Genomic DNA, 11956 nt, shown 5'->3' on the forward strand with positions numbered 1-11956 from the left:
CTGGGATGTTTACACAAATATTTAATAATTAACTGTATTTTAAGTATTATAAACACTGCTGACCTTTATCTGTCTTCTTGTCATATATCTTTCACGTGTGTATGGCAGGATAATCATGTACCAGGCTGTGATGAAAGCTCAAAGGACAGTCATAAAACACGAGTTCACACGCAGTCTTACCGTCAACAGAGCAACAAGACGTTTTAACTGCTGAACTGCAGATCTGTTTCATTTTGGTAGAACACACACACAAAAGAAGCTTATTGATGCTTAAAAGAAAAGAAGGTGTGGTGAACATTGGTATGAATTAAGAAGATATTTGCCTCACTATACAAATGATGACTTGAGTATTTCAAGAAAACAGTAACGGACAGAACAAAGGTCAGCTGTTTGTGTGTTTTTCTGTGTTTGGTCTCACAATAACTAAAGCAGAAGGAGGAAGTAAGTATCTAGGAAACAAGGTATGGGGGCATTAAGGAAGTAGCTCAATGGAAATATTTCTAATTTAAAATAAATTCTTTAAATTCAACATGAAAGCTGTGAGAGTCAGACTTAGTTAAGAGAACAGATCATTTAACAGATGAATTCAATGTAAAGATACAAATGGTTTGCATTTTTTGAACAAGGCATTTGAAGGGTCTTTGCTTTTACATTTTGTAACTGCTGGTTCTGGTGTTATTTATCTCACTCTATATGGTAACAGGTTGTATACTTGGTATCACTTGCATATATGGTTTTACATTTAATAATCATAAATTGTACATCTGTTTATAGATTTACAAGAGAAATAGACAATTTCTGAATAAAACAACCAAAGCCTGGCTTCTTCACTCGTCCTTTTATTTTAAATATTTCTAATATAATGTAATACAATTGGTTTATTGGGTCACTGGTGTTTTCTTGTCTTGCTTGTTTATCTTTTGTAGCCTAGTTTTTGCTTTTAAGGACAGATCATTTGCATAAATGTGAGGCTGCTCTCTTATTGGTGTTTAACGGTCATAAAAAACAGGAGGTCATCCATAAATCTGGGGCAGACGGGAAGCCGAGAGTTTGTGAGTGTACGTGATTGAAGAGATACACAGAGTGCTGTTTTCCTTTCAGATCAACCTTAATCATGTCATTCAATGAGTCTAAGATTAAGAAAATGCTTCCTAAGGTAAGAACGATTCAAAAGACTATAACAAACATGTAAAAACATGCTTTTTGTACACAATTGTTTTCATTGTTTGCTTTTTTTATCCTTTTGTCATGAAGACATATCTGCGTAAGCAAGTGACTCAGGAAATAAGCATTGCACTGACTCACTTCCAATTTCTTGTGCCAGTGATGGACAAACACGGTAAAATTAAAATGACCTGAACTTATTCAACATTGGGAACATTTGAAGTACAAAGGACACATTCATTGTTTAATGTTTTACAGTTTACAACGATGGAACCTCAAAGGACCTGATGAGTCTAACTGGAACCATTCCAATCAAGTGTCAAGGTAACAATGACTTTATATACTGAGACCATGTCCAAAAAAGGTCTATGTAGCTTTAAGACTGGATGAGATGCTAGCATGCTTCTACCTTTAAAACCTGATGCAACATTGGTGCATATTGTAGTTTTTTTTTTTTTTTAATGATGATTTAGGAATGATCTTTAGTGCAAAGGCAATGAGTTAAAGCCAATGGTTTACGCTCTCAAATGATTTTATTTTTATGTCTCTATCTGCTGCAGAAGTTGAAAAATAAAGATTTTACTAAATGTAGGAATTCTGCAAAGTTTTTTCTGAAATCCCTCAGTTTTTGGGAAGTTGTTTTCAAACGATAGGTAGGTTTTAGATTTAGGTTTAAGAGGTTGTTTTTTGAGGCGGCCCTAAGCCTAAATGGGTTAAATGGAAGCTGATTTTGACATAGTTTTCAATCGATTTAGATACAAAATATATGAAACATAAACTTTATAATCTCTAAGATGGTGTGTGATAAAAAAAGGAAAAATGTTTCCTCCTGTTCTGACACAAGACAAGACCTACAACATCCCAGTTTGCCTGTGGCTTGAAGAAAGCTTCCCCCAAACTGCCCCCATCTGCTACATCAGACCCACACAGGAGATGATGTTACTCAAAGGGAAGTTTGTGTCCAGCAATGGTGAAGTGAGGCTGCCTTACCTTGAAGAGTGGAAACATGTAAGACTTGAAATGTTATTGTGTATTCCTGGATATGGCTGCATGTTAAAAATGTACACATTCCGATTTTTTCCGGCCATATTTCATTTGTGTGTTGTTTTCTTTACACCTCTCAGGGTGAATGTGATCTTGTGAGCCTCTTGCAAGTGATGTGTGTCATATTTGGAGACTTCCCTCCTGTATGCATGAAGCAATATCCAGAGCCCGAGCAGACCTCTTGTAAGTAACACTCCCACAGGCAGTAAGCAAGCCTCCATGTAGTTTCAAAACATTGTATGCCCTGGATATAGATATGAATCTGACATTCATATCTAGGCTGCACGTGATCAAACATGAATAAAGGGCCTATACCCTTGTAAATCTAGGGCTGAAGATATATTTCCTTTGTCAACATGTTTTTGAATTTGTTGTGATTTACAACCAACCTTCATCAATGATACATTTCCTTGTTTTTTAGGTTGGCTGCAGTTCCAGAGACAAACACAGGTGCTTTCAGATTCAGATGGAAGCATGTATCTATGTTTACCAAGAGAAGACGACCAACAAGACCATGAAACAACCTGTTAGTCTTCAGTGATATTTTACAAATCATTTTTACAACAGTGTGCTGCCTGTGATTTTTGTTGTATCCTGTGCATAGTGTCAGATGGTATCCATTGATAAATCTATGTGTCATTATTAATTCTGTATTGGAAAAAATCCAAATGATTTAGATAGGTAAATGTCAAGTATGATAAAAACATATTGATTGGTTTTATGCTCTTATAATGGATTTCTTCTTTCTTCTTCTTTCTTCATTTTTCTTCTTTTGGTTTTTCATTGAACATATCAATGGCTTCCACATTTGAATGCCTGTAAATTAATTGACCTGAATGACAAACGTGACTTTTGGACTTTTGACTAGTGAAAAGATAAGTTACTCATTTGATGAACTTACACCCAGCCAATGCAGCCCAATAGAGGATTGTTTGTTTTTCTCAGTGTGCTTCAAAACCTTGTGAAAGAAGACTCAATGGATAATTTGAATACATTTTTAGATTACAGCATTTCACACAGAGCCAAAAGACAAAACTATCCCCAAAAACTGGACATTTAACAAATATTGTTGGCTGATCTCTTGTGAAAGTGTTGCTTTTATTCAGGAATAAAGGTGTGTTGTGCTATTAAAATAAATTCTTTGAAGTTCCCCTAATTTGTGATAGGCTATGGGATGGAAATCAATAATGGGATGTAAGTTAGAAATAATTATCAGCAAATGTAGTTCAGTAAGTGCTAGACCTAAACAACAAACAAAAAAGTTAGTGTTGATTAAATTTGAGATGTCACTTCAAAATCAAAGGCACTTTTCATGTAGCCTATTATTTAAGTTCAAACACACTGACAAAGTTAAAGCCTATTTTTCTGAAAAACATCAAAATGTAGGGAACATTTAGAAAAATAAATAATTGTACTGTAGGTCATACTTTACACTATAGCAAGTTACATATCGTTTTATCACTGTCATGGTTCAAAATCAATACGTAGCCTATCAATATGTTAATAGCCTATTTTTATACGCACACAGTGCAGAAATCAATTTAATAGTTTATGAAGGAAATGATAATGGCGTTATAAGATAAAATAAGATAATCCTTTATTTATCCCACAACGGGGAAATTTACAGTGTTACAGCAGCAAAGAGCAAGGATTGCAAACAAAAAGTGAACACAGTACAATTTAAAAAATAAATAAATAAATAAATAAAAATTAAGATTAAGAGTGATTAAAAATTAAGAATGTACAAAAAAATATATAGATACTAAAAATAGTATCATATCCATACATGATTAAGAATTAAATAAATTACGAGCTAACAACCATTGGGAATATTAAAATAAATTGGTTTATTACGAGCCCTGATAACAAATAACAATGTCCATAATATACATGATCACACCTCTATGACACGTCATTTTCAGACCGGAAGTTGTCAAGGTAGAATTCCGGAAATTCCTGTCGTCAACCAGCGGATATTTGTTTTTTTTGGTCTCTTTTAACAACTACCGATAACCTTTTTGGAGTGTTTTCAGTTTGAAGTGAGTGGGTGATTCTTGTCGTGTCTAAAAATAGACAGAACTCGTATTGGACTGGAGTGTGTCGTAGACAGCAAGAAGTGTCTGTAGTGTCGTCGGCCCTAGGTTGGGCTAGCATTAGCCTAGCATTCACTGAGGTCCTGCTAGCAAGTTTTAGCTTTTGTTAGGTGTCACTACAGTTGGCATTAAAGTCAGCTGTTCACGTTTTAACTTAATAGCAGAAACATCTATCAACCAAAACCATGGCTGTTGTCAACGAAGGAGCCCTGAAGAAGATGCTGAAGGTAAGATATCTATTCATCAGTTTCGGTAACGATAGCGAGCTAGCTAATACGAGCGATACTAAACATGATACATTATGCTATTTTATTAGCATGTTAAAGTTTACTAAAATGGTTAATTCAGAATTAACGACACATTTTCCTCATGTTAATTAGGTTAGATGGTTCATTTTGATCGCAAAAGTAAGCCTCCGTTTTAAAACATGACCACATACCTGTTATCACTTACATAATCACTTATATAATAACTCATTTAATAACTCTGATCACTATGTAAACAAACATTTCACTGTTTTTCATGTGACTGTTACAGCAGCTTTCCTACTGTCCAGTGAACTTTTGTTAAACCTTCAGAGTTGTTTTCGACCACTGTTAGCTCAAATACAACTAAATCCAGGATTTGAACTTGTGTTTAGTATAATTAGTTTGATTCTCCATTTGAAAAGGAGGCCTCTCAACAAACTTGAACAGCCTCCAGATTGTTTTTTTGAAAGGCCTGGTATAAAACATTATTGTCATTAGGTAGAGATTAAAGTAAACACCTGACTAAACTCCCTAAAATCAGTATCATAGTAAATGACTGAGCTTTTTAAAAGTGTTACAAATGTGTAATAGATTGTTTTGAAAGTTGAATTTTCATAAACATTCATGATATTTTGTCCTCTTTGTCTAGCAATACAAATACAGAGATCTGACTGTTCGTGAGATAACCAATGTCATCTCCCAGTACAAGGACTTGAAGCCTGTTATGGATGCTTATGGTAAAATGAATCCTCGTGTTTTCTTGGTTTGGTTTGGGATTTGTTGGATATGTATTCTTTCATTAAGAAGGTATATAAATTAACTTTTTGGATTTCAGTGTTTAATGATGGCTCCACAAGAGACCTGATGAGCTTGACAGGAACTGTGCCAGTGAGCTACAGAGGTAAATAAAGTTTTGCTGGCTTTGTTCAAAAATCACCATCACTGTGTCTCTAGAAACAATAGGCATCACATTGTTCAGAGGTGTAACCAGGAAGACTGGGCGATGGAAAGGTAAATGTCAACTTCTGTCTAGACTAGCATACTTGTTGGCTTACTCTTCCTCTCTCTATATTTGTGTTCTGAATATAGCTTGAGCTAGTTATCATGGATGTGTTTTTAAATTAAACTTGTCAACTTTAGGGTTAATTAACTTACAAAACGTTGTGTGTGGCAACATGTAGAGAGAATCAAAAGTACAATTTTAGAATGAATGTGTATCTGTAAACAAATTGATGTTTTACTCAGGGACTGTGATTTGCAGATTTTTTTTGACTGTTTCTGCTTCTTAGCTTCAACATCAAGCTACAGAACAGATTACCACGAGCCCAAAGCCAAACCTGAAGAGTGTATGTGTGTGTTTTCAGGCAATGTCTACAACATCCCAGTTTGTCTGTGGATGCTGGACACATATCCCTACAACCCTCCCATATGTTTTGTCAAACCTACCAGTGCCATGATGATCAAAACTGGCAAGCACATCGATGCCAACGGCAAAATCTACCTGCCTTATCTACATGAGTGGAAGCATGTAAGTATTTTTTTTGTTTGTTATAAGCTGTTTATTTTGGACATGGCGATATTGAAATGTGCAAAATTAAAGTTGAACTATGATAAATGCATTATAACAGTTTAGCTTATTCAGGTATAAGATTTGAGCTACGACTGCAGCACTCATAGAACATGAAAAATATAGACACCTGTGGTTATTTGGATATAATAAAGTTTATTTATTCATAAAGTGCTTTTCACAGACAAAGGTCACAAAGCGCTTTACATGAACAAAAAAACAACAACAACAGCATACATACAATGAAAGAAGACAAAAAAATTTAAAAAATGGTTATGTCTATGGCTACATATTTTGGGCATAATGATGCTATAATGTTGGCAACAAACTGTCTTAAGCTAATATTTGAACAGTGACTTTTCTATGGGTCATTTGAAATAGCAGTGATTCTTTATTTGTTTTCTTGGTTAGTAAAATGTGCCCCTCCCTTTATTTCTTGTAGCCTCAGTCAGACTTGTATGGTCTGATTCAGGTGATGATTGTGGTGTTTGGAGAGGAGCCTCCTGTGTTTTCTCGTCCCACCACACAAGCCCCATACCAAGCCTTCCAAGCTGCTGGACCCCCTAACCGTGAGTGACATTTCTTTTGCTTTGGAAACAGCCTCATCTTCCGCAACAGCACCATAACGAAGCTCTGCTGTTAAAACACCCTTTATTTTTTGGCTTCTTATGTATTTATTTAGAGATGGGACAGTGGATAGAGTTAGAAACCGGGTTGACCCCGTGATGAGCCACCCAGCTAAGCAGAAGTTGCTCTGCCTCATCTCGACTTTTGTTGTACCTTGAAACGACATCTACTAGCACGTTCAAAGACAAGTTTAAAGCTTGCACTTTATGAATCCTCTAAGGGAAATTCAGTTTTGCTTTTGTTAAATTGCACTGCTAAAATTAAAGCACAACTTATTTTAATAATTGATACTTCTTTAGAAGCAAAAATTAATTAAAGTGGCAAAATGTTTTGTGTGAATAAATCTGAGATTTTATTTTAGGCCTGATCACCCATCCCTACGTCTTTGTACTTTCATATTAATCCCACAATGGCGTAATATTGGTTTCCCAGTTTATGATTGCGTTACAGTGTTGTGTATGCAAAATGTGTAAAGAAACAGCAGGGGCTACTTCCACACGCGACACACATATTCAGACATGCACTCACACAATCAGTGCTGTTCTCCCCTGCTGGCTCCGTCATCCTACAGTGATCCTGTCTCGCCCCTGTAACACCCTTTGTTTTGACCTCCAAAGATGATACAGAGTTGGCACGACTTGGTCCTCCCATTACGCCTCTGTGACATTCATAACGAAGGCGAGGTGTGACAGGGATGCAAATAATGCAACAAACCTATAATTTGAATAAGGCTTCAGTGTCAATGTGATATCTATTATGGCTGATGTTTGTAGGAAATTTGCCTTACTACTTTTAGAGACGCACCCATCCACTTTTTTTCAGTTCTGACCTGATTCTGACACATATGTACCGATACAGATCTTTTTTTAACCGTAATTAATATTGTTATTATGGTAGTATGTGTTAGGCTACACAAAGCTGTAGTCAACACAACCTTGCATTTCTTCTTTAAAGAACAAAATAAATAAATAAAAATGCAGAAAAATTAAAATTATTCAAAATAAATTGATTTGAACTTTGTCCTGGCTTCACATAAAAACAGAAAGCAGCAACAACTTTAAGGTTTTCAAATTAAATCTTTGAAACTGAAGTGCAAGAATGAAACTTTTTGTCACATAGAAGGACCTGTTCCATCTCGTCTGAACTCCCTGGTCAAATTGGGTCAAAATCAGACCGATATTAGAATGGTTCTGTCCCATCTCTAAATATTACATCACATTTTTAGAGATGCAGTTGTGCCCTGAAACACCAGATGGAGCTCAGACTCCATAATGTCACATCATGGCAAATGAAAGTACATGTGTCAGTGTGGGAATGAATGGGGGAGAATACTTTGACCTGTATGTCCTCAGATCTAATTGTTTCACCATCTCTCTCTCTGTACCTCAGCTTCATACATGCCTGGAATGCCTGCGGTCTCATCCTACGGCCCAAATCCTAATCCAGGGTAAGATGTGTAACAAAAGCAGGTCCCAGGCCTTTCCCTCAGCTGAAGCACATATATATGTCCTAACACGTCTTTCCTGGCATGTTTGTTTTGTGGTTTCTTTATCAGCTTATCAAACAGAAGCCAGTTTATCAGTAAAACACTGCACAACTGGTTCAGTTAAAGTTAAAGACAGGTCAGAATTGTGTTAAATGGACAAGGTGAAGGATTTGTTCATTGATGAGCATTTCACGATTTGCAGAGGCTATCCAGGATACCAATACCCAGGGGGAAACTCTTACCCAGCCACTGCTGGACCAGCACACTATCCCGGCCAGACTCCAGTTTCCACAGTGGGTATGTATTACACTCGTGTGGAATATTGAATGATTCCATCCTCAAAGTTAAGCTTAATTCACTTCTAAATATACAACATATTTCCTCCTTTCCATGGTCTTTAGTTAACCCTGAAATAAGACAACTGACCTTTTGACTCAAACTCACTCACCCTCTGTGTGACTTCTGTGGCGCGCTGAGCTGCCAGTAAAAGGTCGTTAGTGTAACAAGAGTGGGGTGCATTAAAGGCCAAAGAGTAAGATGGACCTGAAGAGTACCCCCTCTCCAGCTCTATCCCCCCTGCACCTCAGAGGCACACAGCGCTATATTAAGATGGAAACAGTAACTGTACACAAAGACACACCGTAGATCAGGGGACCTTTCTGCTGTCCCAACTTCAAGCACCGGGGAAATGGACCAGCATGCAGGGGGAGCTTCTTATGTCTCCTATTTTTAGTAAAGCAGGGAAAATGTGGGTTTAGCAGAGGCTACTCAGATCTCAAAGCTGAATCAACTCTGACATTTGTTATGCTGACTCCAGACTGCACATGAGGGGCGTCTTCACTCTGAAGAAATGGAACAGTGTCTGGTCTATTGAATAACCTGGTCAGCTCTAGTTTGTGTTATTCTTTACCGAATATGTCTGATATTCACTTGTTTAGGTCATTATGACCATCTCATCTCAGTCAGACACTTTCCTTCAGGATTATTTAAGTTCTATTATCTTATCTTACTATATCTTTGTAGCTCATGGTGACCTCTTTGCTGAGAAAGTTTTTCCATGAATTTCGCTCCCATTCTGTAAATATTTATCTCATCCGACCTTGATTTGGGTGATTTCTCTGGTGTTTTCTTTACACGGGGTCTGAATGTTTGTGATGCAAGCAAATGTTAACAAGTTCATTACACTCCAGTTTGTCAGAAATTCAGTGGTTCAACTTGTGGTACTACTGTACAGGGTCTTTTTTTCCCTGCATGACAGACATAACTCTTCCATATCGTGTCAGTGATAGCTGTGGCTGGAGGCTTTGTGTTTTATGTGATTTCAGTCTGCTGTTTGTCCCATTCTAAAGATGATATATCAGGAAGGTCTGCTTGTAATTAAGGTTTCTGCTGTTCCTTGACTCGCATCCCTCCTCTTCCACTTCCTGTTCAGGCCAGAGCAGAGATGGCACCATTGGTGAGGACACAATCCGCGCATCTCTGATTTCCGCTGTGAGTGACAAGCTTCGCTGGAGGATGAAGGAGGAGATGGACAGAGCTCAGGCGGAGCTGGACGCCCTGAAGAGAACAGAGGAGGACTTGAAGAAAGGACATCAGAAACTGGAGGAGATGGTTTCAAGACTGGACCAGGAAGTGGTGAGAGACCCTGTTATGGTATCTAAATTTGTTCTGTCCGCTTGTGTTTTATTTTTTGATTTTTGTTAATGATGATTTGGTTTTTATCTTTGTCGTCACTAGGCCGAGGTTGACAGGAATATCGAGCTGCTGAAGAGAAAAGACGAGGAGCTCAGCGAGGCCTTGGAGAAGATGGAAAACCAATCAGAGAACAACGATATCGATGATGTCATTGTACCCACAGCCCCGCTCTACAAACAGATCCTGAACCTTTACGCTGAAGAAAACGCAATCGAGGACACTATCTTTTACCTGGGGGAGGCGCTCCGCAGGGGCGTCATAGACCTGGAGGTTTTTCTAAAGGTGACCACATCAACACCACCGTCACTCATGCATAACATGAAACTCACAGTGAAACCGCTTTACTCATTCATTGTCTTTTGTTACAGCACGTACGTCTTCAGTCCAGGAAGCAGTTCCAGCTTCGAGCTCTCATGCAGAAAGCCCGCAAGACAGCTGGCCTTAGTGACCTCTACTGACCCCGACTGACTTCCTGAAAATATAAATTTCTTCATCTTCTCTTCCTCTCCTCCTCCTCTTTTACTCCCTTTTTTTTAATATCTTCTTTTACAAAAAGCTGTCCCCCTTTTTAATCTCTATAGACAGAGATCTGAACAGGGAATCAGTAAATATGCGACATTTAAACGACTCAGACTGTCACGTTTAGGACAGTGAACTCAAAACTGTGTGGCCACAGTTCTGTAAGGAAATTTGTTTACTGATCTGACCAAATACTTGTTTAGAATTATTGTGCATTATCAGAAATTAAATTCCCCACTTTTAAGACATGACACCATTACTTTTACCCAAGTGCAACCACATTGTGAACCAGGTACTGTGATGACACATACAACATTCTCAATGCACATGCCGTGTTGCTAAAAGTCAGGTTGGATCCTATTCTGTGTGGCTGGCTTACTCTTAGTTATTGTATCAACCTGCAAATGTTTGGTTGCAGGACGGCCCACAGGTTCTGTTAGCGACCTGTTGTCCAGACAAAGTCATTTGGCTAGTAAGCACAAATTGTTAGGGGCTAGTAGAGAGGGGGCTTTGTAGAGGGCCCCACGTGTCCATCCCCTGTTAGGATGAAAAGGTATATTTATCAGGGCAACCTCACAGGACAGACGTTCAGGTCTTTATGGGGCATGAGGTCTGGGTCGTGTCCATTAGCCATGGAGTCAGAGTGATGAGGAACATAGACTTGAACTGTGTTTCTTCATCTTATTGGAGTCTGTTAATAAGCTTTACTTTGTATCTCCACTGACACATGTCCTCACTACTGTGCGTCTTTCCCTGTTCTGTGTGTTTCATTACAGCATAGTGAGCGAGCGTCTTTCATTATATGTGAGTTTTCCAGGTCCACCCTCCAGTCTGACCACATTCACCAGTCAATCATGTACAGCCGTGGTTTACTCTGTACAGTGTCTCTGATGAAGGTGGACATACGTTTTGCTTTATTCTAAGGTATAATAGAACTTTTCACATTTTTCTTTTTCTCATTCCTTAACATGTGGGAAAAGTGATGACTACAGAAGGAATTGTTGAGGGTACAAACACATCAAGAACTATTGTACTAATCAAAAAGCTAACTTATGTCAAGTTTGCAAACAGGTCTCATTTAAATTAGCCTTTTTACTAAATGCACTTTGAATTGTATGATAGAATATCTACTGTTATTTTTTGTCTTGTTTCCACATCAAACATAGACCACCTGTTCTTTTATATATCTGTAGATTTATGTAAATCAGAACAAATAAAAGAAATCTGATTGAATGGCTCATCTCCTTCAGATAATTTCATTATTATTTCTGTTTAAGGGGTTAATAATTACACAACAGCCTAAGGGGTTTTCAGTATCACAAGACTGACCACTCAAACAACATTTGTGGATGATCTCAAATTAACTGTACATTCTATTTTTTTTATATGTATTTGTATGCAGATGCAGCAGGATTGCTGTATTCCTTCACAACAATGTGTTTATAGAAATCTAGTGACCACATTGTGATCTCCTGCAAAAAAACCAAACATCCACTCTGCCACGTGACGAACG

The 11956-nt window shown here is 37.7% G+C and overlaps 2 protein-coding genes across 2 annotated transcripts; both read left to right on the forward strand.

Moving 5' to 3' along the window:
- The first annotated feature begins 1011 nt into the window (after positions 1-1011).
- Positions 1012-3359, forward strand: zgc:123278 (uncharacterized protein LOC641569 homolog). The gene is made up of 6 exons (XM_020642227.3): positions 1012-1156; positions 1255-1339; positions 1423-1488; positions 2009-2172; positions 2289-2391; positions 2630-3359. Exons 1-6 carry the CDS (start codon positions 1115-1117, stop codon positions 2737-2739), a joined length of 570 nt encoding a protein of 189 aa, XP_020497883.1. The 5' UTR covers positions 1012-1114; the 3' UTR covers positions 2740-3359.
- Positions 3360-4134: 775 nt separating this feature from the next.
- On the forward strand, positions 4135-11676 carry tsg101a (tumor susceptibility 101a). Its single transcript, XM_020642214.3, has 10 exons — positions 4135-4528; positions 5199-5286; positions 5385-5450; positions 5914-6077; positions 6559-6685; positions 8133-8190; positions 8432-8526; positions 9662-9864; positions 9967-10206; positions 10293-11676. The coding sequence occupies exons 1-10, from the start codon at positions 4487-4489 to the stop codon at positions 10380-10382; spliced, it is 1173 nt and encodes a 390-aa protein (XP_020497870.1). The 5' UTR covers positions 4135-4486; the 3' UTR covers positions 10383-11676.
- Positions 11677-11956: the final 280 nt, after the last annotated feature.

Source organism: Labrus bergylta, chromosome 7 (genome assembly GCF_963930695.1).
Source record: "Labrus bergylta chromosome 7, fLabBer1.1, whole genome shotgun sequence".
Classification (NCBI taxonomy): domain Eukaryota; kingdom Metazoa; phylum Chordata; class Actinopteri; order Labriformes; family Labridae; genus Labrus; species Labrus bergylta.